This window comes from Anser cygnoides, chromosome 9 (assembly GCF_040182565.1).
Source record: "Anser cygnoides isolate HZ-2024a breed goose chromosome 9, Taihu_goose_T2T_genome, whole genome shotgun sequence".
In the NCBI taxonomy this organism is placed as follows: Eukaryota; Metazoa; Chordata; class Aves; order Anseriformes; family Anatidae; genus Anser; species Anser cygnoides.
Window position 1 is genome coordinate 5,053,161 of NC_089881.1, and position 24,705 is coordinate 5,077,865.

At 44.4% G+C, this 24,705-nt stretch overlaps 1 protein-coding gene across 3 annotated transcripts; it reads left to right on the top strand.

The window, feature by feature from the left end:
- Positions 1-3,148: 3,148 nt before the first annotated feature.
- AP1S3 (adaptor related protein complex 1 subunit sigma 3) lies at positions 3,149-23,820 on the top strand. 3 transcript variants are annotated; one of them, XM_067002602.1, is made up of 7 exons: positions 4,934-4,967; positions 5,107-5,214; positions 5,584-5,795; positions 19,867-20,045; positions 21,176-21,284; positions 22,238-22,375; positions 23,335-23,820. In XM_067002602.1, exons 1-7 carry the CDS (start codon positions 4,949-4,951, stop codon positions 23,368-23,370), a joined length of 801 nt encoding a protein of 266 aa, XP_066858703.1. In that variant the 5' UTR covers positions 4,934-4,948; the 3' UTR covers positions 23,371-23,820. The 3 variants fall into 3 exon arrangements, with proteins under 3 accessions (XP_047918942.2, XP_066858703.1, XP_047918945.1); XM_048062985.2 differs by having other exon boundaries at positions 3,149-5,477; XM_048062988.2 differs by lacking the exons at positions 4,934-4,967; positions 5,107-5,214; positions 5,584-5,795 and adding an exon at positions 6,174-6,306.
- The last annotated feature ends 885 nt before the right edge of the window (positions 23,821-24,705 follow it).

Here is a 24,705-nt window from a genome sequence, read left to right on the forward strand (position 1 = left end):
AAACTAAGTCTATACAAATTATTTTTCCTAATTTAAATATAAAATATTTTATTAAATAATGAACTGAAACATGAGGTCATTAGAAACTTTGCTTTCTGCTTCGATATCATGAGCCTTTTTCGCCCCAGTGTATGGACAGCTCAGAGTTGCCATAACTGATTGATCTCTAATGTGCTTGTGTACCCAGGGTCTCTTACTGATTTTTCTATATAATCTGCCCCTGCATAGAGGAGACAAACCAGATTCTTTGATATATTCTTAATGTGACTATACCAATGTGAGTGGATTGGCTGGCGTGGCTGCAGAATATTTGGAATATTCATTCTTGAGTTGCTTTTTGTCACATGGATTGTGTGGGTTACCTTACATCTAGCTGTTATAACTGAATTATTAAGTACGTCCTGTTAATTTTGTCTAGAAAGGCACTGGTATGCTAAGAATCGTGCTTTCTGTGAGATGCCAAGAGGCTTAGGTATCTCTTAGCATTTTTCCAAATGCCAAAGTCCAAAACTAAGATGAATTAATATAGAAATACAGGTTTACTGTAGGATTTTCCATCTGTGTTTTTATATGAGGTGTTTCCATTCTTCCTCTGAAATGCTTTATATTACACTGTTTCTTAGGAAACTGAACAAATGTTTTGGAGGGGCATGCTTTTCTCCCCTTTACTTGCTTCTGGGGGAAGACAGACCAGGGTTAAACTTGCTCTTAACGTTGCTACTCTATGGCTGTCTTTCAAGTAAAGAAGACTCCATGAGCCTCACACATCTATCCTGATCTTTCTTTCCTGAAGCCTCTTTTCTGTATGGTTTTAGCTACTCCTAAGATCTATATGCGTGTGTCTGTCAAAACTCTTACAAATGTTCACGAACTGAAGTGCATCCTCTGTGTTGCTGATCAGGAGCGGGTGCTACTTGCCCACGTTCCTTGACGTAGCTGCTGCTAAGCCATAGCTCTCTTTCTGTTCTAGTCACTGTCCTTTGCCTGTTTTCTGTTCTCATTACATTTCTCTTTCTTTCTCTCTTAGTTTGTGGCTCCTTCTCCAGGTTTCCTCTGCAGCAGCATGTCTGTGTTGGAGTTTGGCTCCTTGAGACGGGCGATAAGAGCTCTTGAAGCACGACCAAACTGCTTGCCTGAGCCTTCTGGTCTGTAAGAGTGAGCTGGCCTTGCAGTGGCTGTTAAGGAAGACTGAGGCAGCAGACGTGGAAGGTGAGTCTTTAGGAGCCGACCTGTTATCTCATCCTCAGCTACAAGGCTCCATCCCATTCAGTAACCACAGCAATGTTGCCATCCTTGCTCTTCTGTTTGCTACAGCCCTTGCAGTTTGGACAAGCATACTGTAAAAAACATTACCTCTCGCAACCCTGACTGTGCGGGGTCCCGCCAAAGTGGTGGACACCAGACCTTTTAATCCTGGTGATCGATAGGGAAGATCTGGGACCCATAGTATGGTCAATAGTACTTACTGGGCTTGGAGAAGGTCAGGGTGTTTTCTGTAGGGATAGAGGAAATGTTGCAAATGTCTGAATGGTATTTGTGGGGTGTTCAATTTAAAACTTGATCTCTTAGGCATAATCTAATAAGGGGAAAAAGGCTGTAAATTGTGTTCATTGTGGCCCATTTATAAATATAAGTGCTGGGAACATAAGCATGCTTATAGGCAGTGAGGGATGTTTTAACCCTCCTCCTCCTCCTACAAAACAGTAATTCTCTTGTTTTGCTGTGGAGCATACCAACTGAGCACTCTGCTGTTGCAGAGCATGGCCTGAGTATACCTGAATTGTACGTTTGGGGGTGGGAAGAGGAAAAACGTGAAAGAAACTGAAGGGAGGTGTAGAGGGCAAAGAACTTGAATGGCAGTGTGGTTAAAGCATGTAAAGGTTCTCTGGCCCTTGAGTTAAGGGGCGTAAGGTAGGAGACTGGATCCAACAGCTGATGATGCAGCTGAACACAAGAGGGCTACAATAACACATTTTCTCTTGACAGGAGATTTCTGGATGGAGCTTTTTTAATGCCTATTTACCTTGTGGCCTGCTCTTAGCGTTATACAGCTGGGAAAAGGAATAAAATGCTACTTAACACCCTTTAAGTCCTTGAGTACACCTATCGCTTCAGTGCAGGCTGTAACAATTTGAGACTGCTATTTTTAAAACTTTTCTAGTACCTTAAACTGCTGAAATGTTGGGACTATTTACTGAACGTGCTGTTGCTGCTGGTAAGGTACCAAAATCTGTGGCACAGATAAATCATTCTGTATGTTCTCTAAGGATATGAATACTTTTTCTGTGCTTAAACTGCGGAGAATCCAGATCTTACGAGCAAAAGAGTACATATGAAAAGCAGGGGGAAAATTGTCTGGAAAAGTACAAACCCCTGCCTAGTAACACAAGGAAGTGTTAGATTGCTGCTTTATTGATCCAAAGTGCAATTAAAAGCTACCTCCTGCAGCTGAATTTAGATTGGGCTTTCAATTTTTTTTTTCCTTTAACCTATGGAACTCCTATCAAGTGGTAAAAACCTTCACAGCAGGTCTCCCATTAAGTCACCAAGTTCAGCAGCCTGAACTCCTTGTTTCACAAAGGGCTGCTCACCTGGAATAGTCTGTGGCTCTGTGTGCCTAAGAGAAGCTCAGTTTAAGTGCTGAAAAATGAGACCGAGGAGTATGCTGGCTAGAGTCAGGGTAAATGGTGAGTGTTCTGCTTCGTTTGTTGTGGTGCTTGACGTCAGTAAAGACGCTTCTCTCTGCAATAAAAGGGCGTGTGGTTTTGTTTTTTTTCAGAAGGAAATTTGGCAGTTGTTTAGAAATGAGAACTTTGTTTTCTTCCGTATATAAAGTATGTTGCAGGCTTAGGACTTCATCAGTCCAGAGCATCTGACTTTTTTAGCAATGACTTCTTTTCAAATAAATAATGGTGAAACTCACCAAAGCTTATACCTAGGATCTAGAGAAGGCTTTATCAGCAGCTCAATGCACACAAGACTCACTGAAGCCACTGTAACACTTGATCTGAAAATTGTCTGCTTCTGAACGTGATAAGCTGCTGGAAGAGTGGAATATAAACTAAGAGAATGCAGCACCCAGCAGCAGTAAAAAAAAAAAAAAAAAAAAAAAATCTCACCTTCATTTAAAGCCGTGTCAAAGGGCCCTCAGGAAAGGAATTTTCCTCCGGGCAGTGACGGAAGCAAAAAGAGAAGGGCCACAAAGTCTTCTTGCAGCCTGTTTTGAGTTAGAGAAATAACTCCGTTGCTTTGCGAGCTTTTGTGCTCAGGTGAATTAACTGGACCTAAGGAAAGAACCCAAAGGAGTCCATGGTATGGCATTTTTCTGGCTTAAGGACACCCCCACCAGTGCAGCTGGCATAACCCTGTGCCACAGCCGCCTCCCCCACTCCCATTGCCATGCAACACTGATAACCATCAGCAGTCGCTACTTGGGAAGTCTGAGCTATCTTCATCACAAAGTTACCCAGGCACACTGTGCCTGGTGGTGGGGAAGCAAGGGAGGGGAGAATTCCAACTCTATCACTTCTAGTTAGTCAGTCATTAAGTACAGCCTGGCTTTCTGCTCTGGAAAGCATCTAATTTAGGCGTGATCCTATATCTGCAGTCCTGTTTCTGTAGGGCAGCAAAATTCGTCCCTCTGCTAAGCTGCAAGATTGGCCATAATGTGTTCAAGTTGGCCGCTGCTTTTAACGTGCACTGTAAGCATGGTGTGTTTGCTGCTGCTGCTTGTTTACTGATGTATTTGCGAAAACACAAAAGCAGCAGACTGGTTCTCCTGAGTTCATGGGTCTACTTAGGTTAGGTCTTTGCATGGAAAAGTAAGATTATTGGGAAAGGATTAGGCAGGAAAAAAAAAAAAGTATTGTCCATTACTGGAGTAAGTTACATAGCTGAGAAGGATGTAGGTTGCTGAAGGGAGTTGCTTTCCTGAAACTTTTTTTCTGGGACGTGGGGAGTGAGTTGGGATGATGTGTTCAGCCTTTACTTTCTAATTAATTTTGGAGGTGAAAATGTTGATACCTGCAACTCCAGTACAACTGCACTGTGGTGTCTGCATTCTTGCATGTTAGGCAAATCCAGTCCAACTGCACATACCTGGCATACCAGCTGGCTTTCAGAGATGGAGCTTTCCGAGTTCCAAAGTGGTGCCTGAGGGCATTCCCCATTCGGCAGTAGTGAGGAACATCTGGGTTTTGACCGCAGAGCCAGCTCTGTTGTTCTGCATAGGCCACAGCAGGTGGGGCTGGGGGTTGAATGGGACAGCAGCATGACTGCGCACTTGGGAAACCAAATGCGGACCTCCTGGGGAAGGCAGTATGCCTGTCGTTCAGCGTGGCAGCGTCTGTAGCCTATTTACTCATTCCAGCTACCTTTCAGAGAATCTAGGAACAGGTTTTGGTCTGCTTTGTCAGATGCTGATAGCAGTGAGTGTGTATTTGGCAGACGTAGTGATGGTGTCCTGGCAAAATCAGCGTGGCCAGCATGGCACAGTGTGTGCTGCACCACAGCAGTGCTGTAAAAGGCATTTTCATGCGGTCTGTAGATAGTGCTGCTCTATAGGCCCAGGGCGTGTTCTCAGGAAGTGACAGAGGCCACAGGCAAACAAGCAAATGAAGCATCAGCGGGGTCTGCAGGGAGCTGGGACTTGTGCTTCTCGTGTTGTGCAATCCAGAAATGAAACCAGAGGGGTCATCAGCCAGCATTAGTACGGCACAGCGCTCGTCGTGCTGTGGGGTTAGAAAACAGAAACGAGAACTGAGCGAACGGAAGTGGAGGTTTCTGTGAATGTGTGTAGACCAAATCATAGTTTACGGAGGGCAGAGGTCATGCATGCTGAGGGAACTGTGCAAAATGCCTCCACACCTTTAAATGAGCATAAGGATCATATCCCTGCATGTACATCCGTACTGACATGTATTCTTTACAGTGAAGAGGATGCAGCTGCATGGGTGATCCAGGCATAGGTACGCATGTAGGCGTAGGCCTAGAATGCCTCAGTGGTGATGTTTTCTTTCTTGTAGAATCGGGTTGTGTTTGTTTTTTTTCGACATCCCTCAATTTCTGCTGGCTATAAAGCTTAGTTCTTCTCTCCTTTTCCTCTAGAAAGCATGAATTCTTCAGTTTTTGCAGGGAGGAAACTAGGAAAAATTCTGGCCCTTCAGTGGAGTAGGATGCCATCCCTTGTCTCTGTTCTTGCCAGCGTTTCTAACTGTGAGTGGATTTCACCGCGGTGGCTGTCTCTGATGTGTGCATGCTATTGCTTTTGTCCAAGGGATATCCCTTCTTTGCTGAAGCCAGAGGCTTGGAAAGAGATTCCCCCCAGTGACAGCCACTGACGCTGCAGTTGTCCCCTGGAGTGCCTGAGCTCCTTCACGTTTCCCTTCCTTGCCGATGACTCAGATGCATCCAGTGCTGCGTGCAGGAGCCGGGCATATCCTGACTCCAGACCCACCACATGTGGCGGGATGCATATGGTGCACTGGGGGAGCAACTCTCCTTGGGACTACCCCTGTGGGAGCTGAACATCCTAACTCTTCCCATTTTATGTTTCTAACTCTTCCCATTTTGTTTTTTTGGTAGTTTGCATCTGGATCAGGTTTGTGGTAAGAGCTCGCGAAGCCTCAGGCCTGGATTTAGAGCGTCTGATTCAGATGCTGAGTCTGGAAGCTGCGTGTTCTTTTGGCACCAGCTGCTTCCCAGCAAATCCCTGCCAGAGGTTACGGGGATTCGCTGATCGGCTGGCAGAGCTACTCACAGCTCACTCCCTCACCCAGCTCAGCCAAAAAGAACAGGTTAGCAAAGCCCGGCCGTTTACGGTATTTAAGCTATCCGAGTCTCGCTTTGGTGGGGATGGCCGCAGAGCGGCGATGCCAGTAGCTCTGCCGGTGCGCCGCAAGGCGTGAGTGCTGGCTGCTGGGGCCGTGCAGCCGGGGCGGGGGGCGCGCCGTTCCCAAACCCCGCTCGGGCTGCGCCGAGAGGCTCCCGCGGCGCCTGGGGCCAGCCCCGGGCGGGCCGGGCCTCCGGCTTCCCAGGCGTGGGGCCGCCTGCGGGCAGCGGCACAGCCACCCCGGGCGGGACGCGGGGAGCGGCGCGGCCCGGCCCTGCCCTGGCGGCCCTCGGGGCTCGGGCGCCGGGCTCCCTCCGCGGGGCGGCGGCAGGTGCGGGGAGGAGGCGCCGGGGAGTTTCCTTTCGGGGCATTGTGGGAAGGCGCGATGCGGCCGGGGCCTCACCTGGCGGGCGAGAGGCAGCCGGCAGCCAGCCGGGCCGGGCCGGCTCCCAGCCTGCGGCCGCCGCCACACCATGGTAAGTGGGCCCCGCGCTGCCCCGAGACGGCGGCGGTGCCCCGGGGGGGGGGGAGCGCCCCTCGACGGGAGGGCTCCCGGGGCGGCCCCCCCGGGCACCCGGCTCCGGGTTGACCTGGCCGCCGGGCCCCCGGAGCAAACGGTGAGCTCGGGGGGAGGTCGGCGGGGGTGCGGTGCGGTGAGGTGAGGGGGACGGGGCAGAGAGCAAAAGGCAGCGCGACCCTCTCCTGCGTTCTCGGGCACGGAGAAAAGAAACTTTTCTTCCCTGAGAAATCCCTCTGCTGGAATGAATGGCCCGAGCTGCGTTTCAGCAGAGGTGAAATGCTCGGAGGGCTGTCCCAGCTGTTCCAACAGGTGGGAGCCCTGTTCCCAAGGGAGCTCGGGCAAGGTCTGCGCCTTTTCGGAGGAAATGAACGTTGGATTCTTTTTATTTCCTCCTATCTGACCCTTGGGGTGAACTTCAGTCATGCTGACAGACTTTGGTAGCCAACCAGGAAAACAAGGCTGCTCTGGAGAGAGTTGATTAAGGCTTCCTGTAACCCGAGGAGCTCAGGTTCAAGTCAGCGCCGTGCCTGGAGGAGTATCGAGTTTGCTTTCACATGGGTCCTTGTCTTCTGGCTGGCCGGTGTCTGAGCATTGCAGCTTCGGGCAGTAGGTTTTCTTGTGTCAGGAGCACGGGGAAGAGCCCTTTCCCCACGCGTGTTCCCCAGAGGGCTCGTGCGGAGCCTTGCCTTCAGCCCAGGAGCCTCTGCTCGGCTGCCTCGTCTCCCAAGAGCTGTAGGAGCTTAGTCAGTAATAGTTCTGCCTTTCTGCCAAGGCTGGCTGAAGTTGTTTCATCAGGTTCAGAAAGAAAGTGACGGATGCTCATGTGTGCGGTTTGGTAGAGTCTAAGCTAAAAAAACTAACCACTCAAGTAGGGTGCAGTTCATGGCAAAATGATGAGTGGGCGATAGGAGTAACATACGTGTGTGATAGGGACTGTATGGGTCTGGGTCTGTTCCTACGGTGCGTGTTGGCAGCTGGTCTACCTGCGCAACCTGGACCCTTGGCTGGGTAGAGGTGGCAGCAGCTGCTTGTTTGAGCTTTTACCAGCGCTGCGTAGGGGCAGCAGCCCTCCAGGTTAAAGGGATCCTGCGAGGGAAGCCCTTCAGTTCTTCATCTGTGTGCTTGCAGAGTCTGGTGGTTGTTTGCTGGGATCAGAAAAGGTTGCCGTGGTTATTCTCTTTTGTTAAATGCGATGACTGACATCCCTGGAATAATGGCTAGATTTTCCCCAAGGAGGACTGTGGGCTCTCGAGCAGTACGATGGTCAGTGATGTCTTGTAATTGAGAAAGCATCTCGCTGTTTGATAATTCAGGCTTAGGGCAGGGTCTGCAAGCATGCCCCAAGCTCCTGTCTTGCCCAGTTTGCCTATTGTGTGCATCTGTAATATCAGTTACCAGCAGTGCAACTGCACAGGAGTCTCTGCTTTCATTGGAGGTTGAATTTTGATGTTTGGCTGTGTCCTCAAAGGTGGAGCTGAGCTGTTTATTTTCAGTGGTTTGGTCAGAACACACCTCATATTTGTTGTCTAGTGTATTTAGAAAAATGTACCCTGTCATTACATTAGCATATAGAATATGTGCAGTAACGAATTTACAGATGGCAATGCAGTTTCCACACCTTAAGTCCTCATACATATATTCAACCTTTCTGGTTACACCCTGAGACAGCCCCACATATTAATTTCCCTCGTGTAAAGCTTATGTAAATAACTGGAGTTCCTATTTTGCCCTTGAAGGTCAGTAAGTATGGGAGGTGATTTCGGGGAAGCTGTGCTCAGCACTCTGCCCTGGTGCATGCACTTCACAAATGCCAGTTCCTAAAGCACTCACGGTGGTCCCAAGGGAGCAGTGCTTACAGTAGCACTGCTTATTAGCAGTATTGTCTGCTGTATCAATTATAATTTTTTAAAACGTGTGTGTTCTTTGTTTTTCCTTTTCTGAGGCATTGCTGTAATAATGCTTGCTGGCATTATAACATCAACTAGTGCTGTCAGCCTTACCCTGTTCTCCTATTGTAGAACCAGTGCTGATGAAAGGGTGCTTTTGTCAGGATACTCTTTCACTTAAAATTCCTCTGTCTGTCATCCGGGCTTTGTGAAGGGTTGTTGCACTGGGTTTACCGGTCAAGAACTAAGGGTTATTGGGTTACAAACCAAGAATAAGCCTTATTCAGGCTCACAACTGAAGAACTTCCAGCAGGTCATTTAAACTCGTTAGATCGGTTCCTCCTGTTTGGTATGAGGTAGTTGTGCTAGCCACCACTATCACATGGTCTGAGATTTGAATGGAAGGTAATGGTACCACCTCTCAGCAGGAGGGTGGTTTCAATTGTTTGCTCTGTTGCAAATCTCCCTGCAAGTTTCAGCAAAGTATCTGTTTAGCAAAGTTTATTTCGCATCCTGCTGAGAATGACCTGTTTACTGCTCAGCTGCTACCTTGTGACAGGTCAAACAAAGACTTTTTAGAAAAAAAGACTAAATTCTCCTCCCTGATGTGTGTTGTTGCAGTGAAGAAACGTTTCCTGAAGGACTGCGTTCTCAATGGATAAGAAAGTGAAAGAGCAGGGACTGAACAGAGAGGAGAAAAATATTTTTTTTCCCCAAGGACACATGTTGCTGTAGCCTTTCCTGTCCATAAGTGTTGCAACACCTTGATCCTACTGCCACCTCACCGTTATCAGTATAATCTCGATGAGAGTACATGGTTCTGCTTGCATAGCTTTGAGTGCAGAGTTGTTGCCTACATAGTAAAAGGCCCTGCCTCCCTCCTGCCTGCGCTGTTCATCAGTACAGTGAGAAAAATCAGTTCTTGTAGACGTGATCTGAAGCCCTGGAGAAAGATCAAAAGAATCCCCCTGAGGACAGGGGGCTCTACAAACATACTTGGCCTGAATAGAAAAGGAGCTGGCAAGCAGTGTTTCCGTTTAGCCAGCCATTTGATACCCATCGCTGATCAAGAAGCTTGGGTGGAAATGTTAGCTGAGGTGACTGCAGGTGCTGACACCTGCCTGGTGTTTGTAAATGAACTCTCAGCTCTTCCGATTATTGACTTTCCCAACAGTCTCAGTGCCCTTAATTGCTAAAATAAACACAGATCTGTAAAAGATGTTTTCAGTGTTTTGCAGAACTTACTATCTACGGTTTGAAGAAGAACGTGCTCTAAACCTTGCCTGCCTTTTTCCACTTTGATACAGCAGCGTATTGGCCTAGCGGAGATGAACTTTGCCTTTAGGAATTTAACTAGGAAAGACAGGAAGGGCAGCAGATGAGAACAGATGAGAGAAGGAGAGAAAATCACAGGTAAATGAATCCAGTTGGTTGAGGCAGCGTTATACGTGGTAGGGGAGGTGAGGGGGGAGTACGTGTGATATTTCATTGTTTGTCATGTAGTGAGCTGTTTGTTTGGGATCTGATAGTAATGGAATGGCATTGCTTTGAGAAGATCCTGAGATGTTTCAGCTTGGAAAGATGACTACAGGGGAAATTACGCACATGCATGACATTATGAATACTGTAAGAATGCTTCCTAACAAGAAGTGTCAGAGTACAACCTCTGACGTTTTTAGGCACTAAATGTAAGGAAAACTAAAGAGAATATTTTTTCATACAGTATAGGTGAAAGATTTTTAATCCACTGCCAAGGGTGCCGTGGGTGTCTTGTTAGTCAGGCAGTTCACAGAAGATGAGTCCACAGGTGTGTTGTCTGGATCCGGTTTCTGTTCCTAAATCCTTAACTCTGTGATTCCTGGCGACTGAGGAGTACCAGCAGAATGATTTTATGCATGCCGTGCTTCTTACGGTCTGCCCTCCTGGAAACTGCTCAGATCAGAGTGGTACTCGGGGGAATACATCCTTTGCTGTTCAGTTACCACCCTATCATTCAGCTGGACTTGTGAATACCATTTTGTGGGATTTGCTAGGAAAAATGTTTTTTAGGGTTCTTTTCAGCAAGTCTGCAGTCTCTGGCTGCTGATGTGATCCTCCTCCAGCTTTGGATGTTCTCTCTTGAATATTCACTATCGTTACTAGAGGCTGCCTGGACTTCTTGGCTGAGCAGTGATTGTGATTCACACTTCACAGTCTCTGGGTAATATGCTCAGCGTGTAGAGCATGTCAAAATGTTTGCCCCTTTGCAGCTTTTCTGTATCTTTTGATACAAAATCCTATGCTTTATAAACCGTCGTGTAGACCTTCTGAAGTCATCAGTCGTATGCAAAAGCAGCAAAGGGACAGAATGATGGAGGCACTGAGGAAACCAGTGGGCCAAGGAGGGCAGGTAGAGCTGCTTCTGCTGCAGTACCGACAGGATTTATGCTTTGGCATTTGGCATATGCAGCAGGCATTTATGTGAGCCAGTTGTAGTCTTTCCAGTGATGCCTAAATTAAACCAATACTGCTGCTGTAAAAATAATCCTTTTTGTTACCTATGCACAGCTACTAATTGCCATTCCTTCCCATCCATTTCCCTGCTGTCCTATTCCTCTGGGCTGTCATCTGCATTCGCTTGGCTGCTCTGGGTGTGTGCTTTTTTGAGCAGCCAGCCCTGGGCCTTGGCATTTTTGCAGACGCCGTAGTTTAGAGAGGTATAAGATCCCATCGTATACAAATGGTTTTTCATTTGTGAGTAGGAACGTAGCATGCAGTGGAGGAGGAACAGAAACTAACACTAACATTTGTGTTTGAAGGCAAGCATGATGTGCCTTTCTGGCCAGACACGTCTTTCTGGCCTAATATGCCCTGGATTCATGGTTCTCAATATCACAGACATAACCCCAGGTGCTCTGTGCACCAGTCTCTTTTCTCTAACTTGCTGAATTTGTGTAAGATGTCTGTCTGCTATCTTCTTTTCAGGCCTGAGAAGAAAAGATAGCGTTAAAAGCCCTCTTCAGCAGCCAGTAAATGTCTGTGGTTGCCTTACTGCTTGCAGGTAGTTTTGCTCAGAGGCTTGCAGCTCCAGATGGCTAGTCAGCCAGTGCAGGGATTCCCGCATGATCATCACCCTCTGCTTAGTCCCCTGAGGTGAGTGATAGACATAAAGCACAAGGAAATAAGAAATGGAATAACTTTTATTTGATGAAAATGCAGACCTTTACCATGCTGTGCCTTTGTCTCACAGCCCCTGAAGTGTTCAGAGAGTGTCTGGTTGTCTGCTCGCAGGTCTAGAAAAGTTGGGAATGTCTGAATGACCTACAACAAAACGAAGCGCTCAGACCTCACAACCACCAGGCTCAGAAACATAAGTCAGGTTCCTCAAAGAAGTCATGTTCTACTTGATACCTCTTTCTCCATTTGGCATTTCCCAAGAACTAAGCCACTTACCAGATACCAGCTCCTGCTACGCCAGGAGGGAGTATAAAGGCCAGTATAGCAAATGACCTGAACAGAGGAAAGCTAGTCCTGTAGCGGGGTCTGAGCCTGGAGACTCAGGTTCAGTCCCTTGCTTTCCAACGTGCTTCTGAGGTTTGTGTATCCTGCCTGCCTTAGCCCCTGTTCAGGTAACAGAGGAGAGCAGGCTACAGATGGACAGTGAACATGAGGGGATGTGACTGTTGAAACGCAACCTGTTATTTTTGAATCTTAACTTGTTAATTGCCTGCATCTGCGTGTATTTCAGCTGTGAAATAAGGCTTTCGCAGATCAGTCTCTTCAGAGCTGTCCTGTCGTTGCTTCGGATCCTGTGAATAGTGAGCGCATGAGCTGAGGGCAGTGGTGGGACGGGACCTCAGGCATGTCCTTTCCTCCAAGTCTCCGAACAAGACCTGGATGAATAGCAGAATTAATTTTTCATTCAGAAACTTGCACTCGAACAATTTTTTTCATTTTGGAGGCAAAACTTGGGACGAACATAAAGCATTTGGTGAGATCCTGTGCTCTGGCTCTTCCTTCCATAAACAGTAGTTGTTTCTTTCATTTTTCATGTTTAGGTTACTAAATCCATGTCTTTTTTTTTAACCCCAATAAAAAGTGCCATTTTTAAAATGGAAAATTGAGAATGTCTCCATTGAAAATGCCTAAATGAAGTGCTTCAGTGTTTCCTGAAAATGACTTGGATGCTTTTTCAAGTCACTCAGAAAATGATCCAAACTCATGTCTGTCTTCAGTCCCTCCAGAGCTCGTTTTCCCAGTGGGTGGCTCTGTTGATGTGATGTACAGCAACTGGTGGAGTCGGTGTGAGGCTGCTGCAAGACCTGTGGTGTTCTCACCCTCTGGGGCACTGGTGTCCCCAGCCTGCAGCGAGGTCCCTCCACTGGCTGAGGAGCCAGGGGAATGCTGTCTGCCTTGTTGTGTCCCCTGCCCCAGGGCAAAGCCTTTTACCTTTGCTCCTGAGAGGTCAGAGGCAAGGGAAGGACGCTGCAGTACCACACACAGCAGGGTTCTGCAAATAACTGATAAGGCAAAGTGGAAACGAGAGTAAAAGTGACTGCACCTTTTGCCAGAGTCCGTTGGACTAGCTTTTAGCTCTGTTTCTTCACAGACCCTTCTGGGACCAGACTGGGAAAATGGCTTGTGACTGTAAAATAGTCTGAGGCTAAGGTGAATCACAGGCAGTTCAGCTTCTTGTAATAAAAGGATTTTAACATACACACAAAAACCTCAGACAGCCTTGGCACTTCCCCTGCTTTCTGGTGAGTCAGTTCATTAGGGGCAGTGCTCTCGGCGGTTTGTTCAGCCTCCTGCCTCATCTCCTCCTCCTCAGAGCTGCCTGACCGGGATTTGCTAACCCAGCAATGTATAAACAAATGAAGATAGGTCTGAGACCCTGGCAGAAGAGATGTGATTACACAGTTAATAATTGTTCTAAATGTTCTCAAATGGTGCTGCTCTCTGCGGGGTCAGCCAGCCAACATCCCTGCAGGTGCCAAGGCTGGAGGTGCGAGCACCAGCTCCAGTGGTGGTGGTGTGGCCACCGTTCTGAGCTCTCAAACTGCGGAGTTTGAGGCAGGTTTTATGCACGCTTCTTGCATTGATTTGTTCTTGCTTATTGCCTGGAAAAGAGTAATTCCTCTTGCAGGAATAAAAACAAAAAAAAGTTACAAGTTAAGAAAAATGAGAATAATTATCTTCTGCATCTACATCCTGGAGGTTTTTAGGTCTTGTGCTGCCTCTCCTCTCTGGAGTGGTGCTAGGAACCCAGCCTTGCTGCTGGTGGGACACGAGCAGCTGCAAGGAGGAGGCAGGAGGCTGCCCGTGTTGCGGGGAGGAGGTTATGGAAGGAATGCTGCTGGCTTGTGAGAAAGGAGCCAAGGTCAGGAGGACTGCACATGCAGCCATAAGCAGGAGTGGGAGGGAGCCTGCTGTGGGGGCGAGAGCAGGCAGCGATGTGTCAGCTCCTGCGGCAGGACGGGGGATGCACAGCTGCTCTGAGTGCTGTTTTCCCAGCCTTAGGTAGGGTCAGAAGTGTTTTTGGCTCGGAAGTTCAGCTCGGCTATACCATTTCAATTATGGGCTTGCTTAACTCAAGTAAGGCTATCAGGAAAGTTGTTGGCTGGATCAATACTACATGGAGTACGGATCCTTCAAATGCTAGTGTGCCGGTCAATTTAAACTCTTACTTCAGTAATAAAATAAGGATGAGTTCTGCATCACGAAGAGAATAAAATCAATGTGTAACTATAGTCACATGTGCCTGTAATGATCTGGCACAGGTTTTATTGCATGGACTTTGGATGCATTGTTTAGGGGAAATTGTTCAGAAATGTTCCTAATGGAGATTAAGCTGGAAGGAGCTCTGTGCCAGTTGGACAACAATACGCTACTTTGGCATTCTTGTGTTGCTGGTTTTTCGCTTATTTTTTTTTCCTTACTTGCTTACATCAGAGAGACTGTGTTTTAAATCTTAAAGCTAGGATTCTGCAGCAGTCAATAAACCTGTCAGCTTCTGTGGTGCTGTGAATAAAACTTTCAGTAACAGTAAACAAATGAGGAAATTAACATTTTTAATAAGGTAGCCCGTTCCCAGGGTTTTACATCGTTGCTCTAAAAATCCCGTAGCCCCCAGTAGGTATGTATTGAAGGTCAATAGCCAGATGGTGACTTCGTGCAGCTGAAGAATACCAACATGCTTATACTTGAGTGTGTTACTCTTCTGCCTCTCCCTGGTGTGTCTAGGATGTTAATACATTAGGTGAGTAGTTGTCCATGCAGTATGTCTTTCTCGCTTTACCCTAATAGCCTGGCTTTCCAAACCACGTATGTGCTCACAGTAGCTGTGTGTTTTTCACGGTTATTCATCCTTTTCTTTTTTAAAAAGAAACATTTCAATGGCAGGTTTTGTTCATTTTCAGGTGTGTTGTAAAAATAAGTAGATGTAAAAATTCTGGACAGCCATCTATGTTGAGGAAGACGTTTTTTCATATCAGAGGTAGGAATGGCAAATCATAAAAGACAAGCAGAATATGAACTCAGCTAGACTAAAGCAATACGAGAGGATCAAGCAGACTTCAAGGGAGTCAGAATAAGGTAAAAGAGAACTTTATGATGAAAAGCTGCTTTCTCTCAGCCAGGTAGAGCCAGTCAGTCTGGCTTTCCCAAGGCTTCTGTCAGCAGTGCTTGTCATGTCAGCAGCCAAAGGTGGGGCTTTTTTCATCCCATTACCCTTTTTATGTGGTCCATGACTTTTTCTTGATTAGCATGTCATATTGCCTCAGCTGGCAACAGCAGGCTTAAACTTAGAATTTTTAAATAGAACTCAAGAGTTTCTGAGTTCTGCCAAGCTGTGTATTTTAGGATAGTAATTCCTAATTCGCAATTATTAGTTACTTGTTCAGGAGCCTTTCTGTTTGATAGAGGTGACTTTGATTAGGGAGAGCTCTTAACTGAATTTGGAAAGGTGACAGCTGAAGCACAATCTAAAAGCCTCGCTGTTTGAGAGGCAGAGCTGCATCCCTGAGCAAATCCTTGCCAAAACCGAGCACCCATGAAAAAGAAGCCTGGCTTCATTTCGTGGCCTTCCAGCAGCCCTCTCCTCTCAGCTCTCTCCTCTCCTTTCCTGCCTTCCCTCCCCAGAGGTGACTTGCAGTTCTCCCAAGTGCTCCAGGTGCTACAGAACAGCTTTGAAAACAGTTGGAAAATGCTCTATAGGTGGACTTAGGGAGGCAGAGAGCATAGCTAGCGTGGTTTCTTCTCGCAGTGGGGTGAATTAGATCCTCTCAGCATTGACCCTTTGAGTTCACCTTGCAGGAAGAAACATGGCAACTTTTAAATGCTTATATTGTTGGACAGCAACGTGGAAAAATGATGCTGGGAGTCAGGAAAACCTGCTTTGTCTTCCCGTGCAGTCTTCTTCATTTGATATCCTTACTGATGGTTTGTTCTGTATGTAATGCAGTGTAGCCTGGAGCCCTGTAGACAGCCTCACTAAACACTGCAGTGCACGTTAAAACCTCTGTAAAAGCTACCAGGGATCCAAGTTTGCAACCAGTGAGCTGGGTGTGAAGTGTTTAGCTGGCTTAGGATGTAAGCCTTCTGTGTTTGGCATTTTTGATGTCTCTTCTATTTACTGTGAAATTATTCTGTGTCAGAAGCCTACCATTTGATTTTCCAGTAGCCCTGGAACTAAGGGTACAGTTTGTCATCCTGGCTAGTTCTGTAGGTCTCGATAAAGCAGAAGGCCTGTAATTTTCTGGCTTGTCATATAAAGTAGCTACAGCTAGTTCAGAGAAGGGGACAGAGTTCAAGTTTAGAAAAGTGGTTTGAATTCTTGATTTCCAAGAAATCTGTTTCTTCAACTAGAAAATAACGGCCCATAAATAGAAAATGCAGTCTTTCGGCTACTTACAGGCATTTATGGAGATGATTTGGCACCATGCAGTAGGTGGCTGGGTCTGATTCAGTAAAACAAGCTAATAAAATTACACTCAACTCTCAGACTGAAGCCTGTCTCCTACAGACTCCACATGCGAGGACAGCTGATGCTGTGATAGGAACTGCACTTCTCATCCCGACCCAGTCTAGCTTGGACCTAAAAGTCCTCTCCAGCGTCACTTGTGGGTCTGGTGGTTGTTAGTCATAGCCAGCACACCCTGGAGATGTCCAGAAGGAAACCAAGCACTCTGCTTCAGAGGTGTCTGATTCAAAGCAAGTCATTTGTCTTCGCTTTACTCTGGAATTAGAACTTTTAAAAATCAGAAGAATTGCAGGATAATCTACCTCTATTTCTAGCCTGGCTGCTGAAAGCCAACCCTAAATTCCTTAATCAACATCTTGTTAATGGCACTATAGAAAAGGAAGTATGTTTCTACAGTCAAGGAGCAAGGAACAGATGAGCTGTTAGATTGGTGTTTATGCAGTATTTCAACATTTCCAGGTTTGTTGATGCATCAAAATCTTTCCAGTGAGCTGTAATCAGCAGAGCTATGAGAGTGAAAAATGTGTTGTATCACGTCAAGGTGGCTGGGCAGAGCAAAGCTGAACTGAATGAAATGGCAATAGCAACATAGCAATTTGGTGTTTACACTTAGAGGAATTAAGCCATTTAGCCTCATGAGAATGTAATTTTGTTTATCTCCTAGAGAGTTCTCCAGTTTGAATGGAGTTTAGAAGGTAAAAAAAAAAGGGGGGGGGGGAGCAGAAGAGTCAAAAGAGGGAGAAAAAATATTTTTTTCCCCTAAGTATCTGCAACTCGAGAGCATGCTGGTTTGCTGCCGACTGTAAAACGAGACGGACTACAGCAGAGGCCCTTACCTGTTTTCCAGCTGTAAGTATTTCCATAATAGTAAAATCGATTTAAGGGGTATGCAGCTCTATTTTGCATACGAAATAGAGTATGTATGGAAGACCCACAAGATAGGATTTTTGAAGCTAGTATACAAATCCTGATGCATTTAAGAGTGTCCATAGATACCTTCTAATTGCAAAGTATGTTAACTTCACTCGTGAAAGTGTTGGTAAAACATCAGCTGCATCTTTACAAAAAATAGTGGAGTTTTCAAAGCAATTCTAAATGGAGAGCAGCTCACTTTCCTATGGGTGAAACATGGCATGCTGAAGTATGCTAATCAGTAGAAAATGGCAATAATATTCACAGAATTCCCTAGTTTATTGATATATAGCCTTTTAAAGCCATAGGGTTGCTCTCCTAGAGATATATTTATTGCTTACAGATACTCAGGTGTAAGGTCCATAAGGTCCAACAGCTGAACCTAAACTTGAGTACCTTTTCTTTATATTTGCCTATCAAAGCACTGCAAGCCAAGATGTCTTCCTGAGGGTGGAAGAAACTTGTCTCAAACAGCATGATCTTGTTATGCTGACATGCTCTCGGCTTTTGCTAGGGATTCATTGACTAATTCCCTGCATATTCAATCAAATCTGATCATCCTCTCCTATCTGATTCAATGTATTTTTAGAAATTTGTTTATCAAATAGCTGCTAGCTGTGTCTGATTGCTTTTAAATGGACACCTGTGGACCTGCTGCTTTTATCTTCAGAACCTCTGCTCTGCTTTTCAAAATGCACTCCTCTTCACAAAGGCTCTGGAGTTAATGGTGCTGTGCAGCAAGCAAAAGAGTCTTTTGTTCATCCAGCTTGTCTCAGCGGACAAAGTGTATGGACTGTCCCTTCATCTACCTCGAGGGGGTAACCCTGACAGCTGGAATATTACCATGTCAAAAACCAGCTGGTAATATGGACAAAGAAAGGCAAGAACATGGTGCTTTGATCTCCACTGTAATTAGGCCATGTGTACTGCCAGCAGCATAATTATTTTTATTTAGCAAACTCATCTGGAGAGTATTACAGTGCTCAACACAAGGCAGCTTCGAAATCCTTGTAGTTCTATCAAACACATTAGCCTAATGATAGTGAGAGCCATATTTGCAGCAGCTGATTCTGCCACAGGCAGATATGAATAAAACAATCCACCCTTCCTTAAAATGATCCCCTATTTGAAGTCTTTCCCAATATAGTCAGAACTCTTATCTCCAGGTTACTCAATAACTCTGTGACCTAATAACTAAAGAATGCTTCTGAATTATGAATATTAACATTTTCTGCAAAATCCAGTTGTTGTTTTTTTCTTTTTTAAAGTAGAAACCTCTCAAGTGCACTTCTCTGCTGGGACTTGATAGTAATCGTGAACCTTAACTTCAGTCTTTGCTGGGGAGATGGAGTGATGGAGGAATTATAGGCATAACAACTAGCTGGAATAGAAAACAAGAGAAGGGATGAGGGTGTAGATTGAGAAGTTATAGGGAAGAGTTTGGTCGGCTAATGGAAATGTGGTCGTGGCGAGGGACCTGCCAGCCCCGGTCTCTCTTCTGCTGGGAGCTTGCAAGGATCACAAGTAAGTGAGGACAAGGAGGCTCCTGTGCTGCTCCCTAGTCCTGCCAGCACCAGGGGAAGCCTTGTCTCTGCACGGTCATGCAGGTGGCTGCGGCTGCAGATGGAAATCCTTCCCGGGAGATCATGGCCTCCGAGCCGTGGCGCTGTTGAGAGAAGCCATGGGGATGCCTGTCAAAAAGCAGAGCAGGTCGCGATGTCTTCAGCCATTGAAAGCGTCTCTTGCCCCTTCAGGTTTTTTCGTGTAGCAGAGGACATCTCATTGAGATGAATGTCATCCGCAAATAGATCTCCTGCATTCTTAAAGCCATTTCTGCGCTGCAGGTAGATGACTTACTAGACCGCTTAAAGGCTTGGTATAGTCAGTTACTTTCATCTGCTTATAAAAGTACTTGCATAAATGGGCATTGACACTTCTCGCCCAAAGGCCCGCTGGCATTTAAAAGCTAGCGCTTCTGTATTTCAATAACACTGTTAATTCTAAGCATGAAAAAAATCATGGGGCAAACTGTGTAAAATTATGACTGGTTTTGAAATTGAAATTTTGGAACAGTACATCTAGTGCTTCTTTAATGTAACGTCCTAGGTGACTGAGGTCTGTCCTTTGTTGTCACGCTCGTCTGCATTTCATAAATTCTTTACTAAAAGTAGTTGAGCTCCCTTTCCAAAGTAGTTGGCTTCTTTCTTCTGCTCCGTATAGCCTCTGCTAGGGACATACTGCTTAGTGTGTAACTGCAAAGAGTGCAGTGCCAGAGCTGTTGGTGATGATGATCGCTAGCTTGGTATTCGTTTTCCCATCTTGTTCCCCACACTGTGCATCTGTGACTTCCCCAGCCCCTCTGTATAGTGTACCTTTAGTCCCTTTGCTAACATCTCCAGTCTTGCTGGAGGAGGGACTGGGGCCCTCTTCTCGCCACCACAAAGGGGTGATGCTCTTCCAGTTCCCCAGGGAAGCAGCAGAATAGAAAGCAAAGCCACCGGTTGCCCGAGGTAAGGAAGTGCGGGTGGGAGAGGATGTGAAGGGGACATGCAGGGAGGGGACATCTGCTAGGGAAGGCAGCAGGAGGGGAAGCATCCCAGCTTCCATGCTCAGCCTCCCCCAGACCTCCCGTCGGGGTCAGAGGTACCTTTGCTGAGGTCCGAGCTGTCCGGTGGCAGGCACAGAAGTGCCTTCCTGCCACTGCCCGGGGCAGAGCTGGCTGTGCCCAGTGCTAACCTTGTTGCTTTGTTTACTCTAGATACACTTTATACTGCTGTTCAGTCGACAGGGGAAATTAAGACTTCAGAAATGGTATACGACACTACCTGACAAAGAGAAGAAAAAGATCGTTCGAGAAATTGTTCAGATTATTTTGGCTCGCCATCAAAAAACAAGTAGTTTTGTTGACTGGAAAGACCTCAAGCTTGTTTACAAAAGGTGTGAGTAATTTTATGAGAACATGTAATTACTAATCATATAAATAACATGCTAGAAGTGGAAAAATAAAGGCTCACTTTAGCACTTGGGTTTGTTTTTACAGTAAGATATTGGGAACCTGCCATCGTGAAGCTAACAGCACAATGACCCTGGATAAATTGGCAGGGTAAATTATGGAGTAAAAAAGTATTTGTACAATCTATCAAATGAAAAAAAAATGGAGTAATGTAGTAACTATTTGTGGTTGAAATTCTGTTAGAAGGCTTAGGCTCCTGATTCTTCAGGATGGTCTACTGGGAAGTGTGGGCTTCATCAGACTCTGAGAAAGGGTGCAAGAAGGGTTCTGAGGCACTTTCAACATTTTAACAATTTTTGTCTTTGAAATACTTGTTGCTCTGGAAAGCGTTAATTCCTGTTTCCTTTTCCAAACAAGTAATTTGCACAAGGCTTAGCAATAACTGACTTCTAATTCTTGTGAAGTGACTTGTAGTAAACAGAAGTAGGTTTAAGATATAGCACATTATACACATAAGTGACGTCTTCCATTAAGTGACTTCCTTGCTGTGAAGTGATGTATGTAAACATCTGATCACATGCTGAGAAAAGCTGGGGCTCTGGCCATGGCACCAGAGAGCTGAGGTAGATTGTTACTTCCATCTTGGAACAATTTAAACAAAGTTTTGGTGCAAGTAAGTTGTGAAGACTGACTGGGAGAAGTAGTTTCATGTTTTCTGGCCCATGCAAAACACTATCAGTCATTTGGTAGCCAGCAGTCTTACTGAGATGTAACACTTTCCACCTTTATTTTTTCCTTTATTTTTATTTTGTTAAGAAAGAGCAGTAACTGCAGCAGGCGAGGGAAATGTTTAAAGTACTGCTGTCTTACTGTTTGTTTTGTTGAGACTAGTGTTGGAGCCGCTTTGCCAAGGGCTAGAGTTTGCTTTTCTAACTAAATTAATAATTTGTTTAAATTACCGGATCTTATTCAGTGCTTTCTAGGACACCATGAGAATGAAAGAAGATTATTTTAGAGACAAGATAGACATTAAATATCACTTGTGTAACTTCTAAGAGCCTTTGCTCTTAGTGTCCAGCTGTTCACTCTCCTGTTTTTGCCTTTATTTTCCTAGGTATGCTAGTTTGTATTTCTGTTGTGCAATAGAAGACCAGGATAATGAGCTCCTGACACTAGAGGTCGTTCATCGATACGTAGAACTTCTGGACAGATACTTTGGAAACGTAGGTTTCACTCTCTACCACGAACTGCATTGCTGGTTGGCTGATAAACAGATACCTGTTGCTGTTTTGCTTTGTGTTTCCATCTACACTAATTGGCCCTTAGTCTCTGTCAGTCCAAAGGAAAATTCATTATTAGAATATTTTATAAAATAATTCTGAAAATATCATAAGATCAAGTTTATATTCTTACTTCTAAATAAAATTAATATTGATGTTTTCTCTGGGAATAGGATTTAAGGGAAAAGCTTGAGAAATATTTTTAAAAGATGACAACACTGGGTAACAGTATTTTAAGTCTCCCTCTTGACATCTTCAGCTATAAATACAGCAAGTAGATCTTCATAATACTGTATAACAATTGAGAGCACATAAAGATGAGAAAAGTGTTTTGTTTTTTTTCTTTTCCAAAGAAAACACCTGAGAAAGGTTCAAATTAGTCTGATCTAGTGGGTGGCACATGATTTTTTTTTTCTTTTAAATTGTTCTCACTACTTTAATTCATCTCGTGTCTAAATCACTGTGCCATGACTCACGTTTGTACTGTCTCAAAACAAAAAAGCAGTTAGTGACTGTAAGGTCACTAGGACAGGGAATTTGTCTTGTTCTCTGAAACTGTGTGCGAATATATGTAACCCGTATTACATAGGTTGTATAAGACCTACTATAACGTTAGTAGGCTAGGAAGTCAGCTTTGTTGTCTGAAACCCAGAATACGGGTAGTGTATTTTATAAAATATAGTAAGTAGAATATCTTTGCTATAAATCTAGGCTATAAACATGAAGAGAATATGTGCAGAAGCTGCAGTATTGCCTAAAATGCAGTATTCTTCTTCACCTGGCTACCTGCCATGAGAGTGCATATACATTTGATCATTTGAAAAAACTTCTAGCCCAATACCGTTCATAATGCTGTAAAGTGATTTAAAGTGGGATTTTTTTTTTTTTCCTGCCAGGTGTGTGAGCTGGATATTATCTTTAATTTTGAAAAAGCTTATTTTATTCTTGATGAGTTTATAATTGGTGGAGAAGTACAAGACACTTCAAAGAGGTCTGCAGTGAAAGCCATAGAAGACTCTGACATGTTGCAGGAGGTAAGGCCGAGGAAGACTAAAGGCAAACACCTCATCTTCCTGCATCTTCCTTGTTTGACAGGAGCTTAAAATATAGCTTAGCACTTCCGGTACTTAACTATCCAAGTGTGGTTTAAGTTCAGTTTTAGTAAGTGCAACAACATAATTAAAGGAGCAGTTACATAAGCTTTCAATTCAATCCTCTTGCAAAATCATCTGCAAGCTCTTTATATACTGCCTTTGCTTTCTTGCAGTTTAAATGCTATAGTTTCTTGGATGCTATATTAAGAAACAGGTTAAGATATATGTAAGATATTAAATATATGTACATAATCTAAGATTACATTTTATGTATACATATAGAAAAATCTGTTGTTTCATTAATACATTGGAAACAATGACCTACAATGAACATTTTAAATTGGAAAGAGTATGTGCTAGAAAACTCCCATTTTTATTCTTAAACACCTGTGCGGTTTTTCTACGAGGCACAGATATGTAACCTTTGTTCAAAACCCCTCAGGGAATTTCTTCTGTAACTCATAGCGTTAAGCCAGCAGTGGCAAAAGCAGTTGAATGTAATAGATTGACTTCAATTTCCTGGGTACTGAAGGATCCATCCTAATATTGAAGGAAACGGCATGATGGTAGATCTAGTTAGGGACACGCTATGGAGTTGCCCAGTTTTTTCAAACTGGGCTGGTGTTAGCATATGAAACCAGGCCAGCTTTGTACAAAGGTCAGCTAGACGTGGTGAATTTGAGCTACAGCTGTGGTATGTTGTTATATGAAGATCAGATTCTAAAAGGCTGTTAAGGTTTTTAAAGTAGAATTATTTCTACATTAATCTGATCTAATTCCATGCAAAAGTACAACTATATATATATATATATATAAAATAAGACAAGAGGGTTTGGTTCAAAGATTCTATATTACTCTGCTGCTTCATAATGTATCAATTGTTTTTCTTTTTTCTCCAGACAGTGGAAGAGTACATGAACAAGCCTGCATTTTAATGTTAAAACTACCTGGAAAGAGAACTGCTATATACACCTGTAAAATGCACTTGCTGAAATTGCTTCCCAATGTGCCAGATCCTCAAAGAAATACCAAAAAACTATAACTAAAGGGTTTTGTTTGTATAATGATCAAGATGAAGGTCAGCTGATGTAGCACAGGGTTTAACAATTCTGTGTTTGGATTACTCTGCATGTGAGTTTCTGAGAATTGTTTTTACCCTTGATCTAGTTTCTCTTCTCCTTGCTGGACTGAACAGTTGTTTTGTATCATGTCTTTTAGCTATGGGTTTTGTTATCATAAAATGTTAATCTGGCAGTACATGGAAGAGGTATATTTACTGGTTTTGGTCCACCGCTGACCATATGACTCTACTTTTGTACAAATGTCCATTATTTTGAATGTAATGATTTTTCTGCTCTAATAATGATTTTTTTCTAAAAGCCAAATTGTTGTGGGCCCTGATTTAATAAGCTTGTTTTGAGAAGATTAACCACTCTCCTGAAGAAGAAATGTACTTTTCCTTGGCCCAGCCACTTCCAGTTGTAGTGTCTTCTTTCTCTTTTCTGCTCTACTCTGCTAGTAAGACAGTTCTCCAACTGCTATTAGAGCACAGGCTACACTTCCATTTCACCTAGAAGACTGTTCTGACTTGAGGCAGACTTCTCCCAGGTTTCACAAATCCTTTTTGCTTCTGCATGTGGATGGCCTGTCGCTGTCTTCCTAGATCTCCTGGACCTGGAGAAAAGCTATACAGCCTTTGGAAACATACAGCTCAAGAGCAGGAGATATCCTGAAGAGGAGGAAATAGTCTTTGGGATTTTAGGGTGAAGATCTTGTGTATCTTTTGACTCTGTATTCTCCGATGACCATCTTTCTTAGGAGGATTTTCCATTCCCCAATTCACATATCTATTAGGATGAGGTAGGCTAGCTTTCTAATAGTTGAAATGGTCTATTTTTCTGAAGGCTGGACAATTTAATTAACTTTTTATAACTTCACAAGCTCCACAAATGGAAAAAGGGTAAAATAGAGAGGGGAAGAATTGGTTGGGCTGTACATCCTATTACGCGTTACAAGACATTGGAGTTATAAAACATTGTACTTGTATGTGTGGGGAATCAGGTGTGTTAGCTCACCCATCTTTCTGTTAGTGTAATTTGAACTCAATAAGCTGATTGAACTGGCTTCCTCAGATAGATTACTTTCTTTAACAGACTTCAAAGCTGAGAGAAATTCTCTTTATCCCGTTACTTGTAGCTAGATATTGTCTCTGTCAAGTCATGAAATTACCTTATACAAAACTTATGTAAGTTATCAGACAAATATGCCAG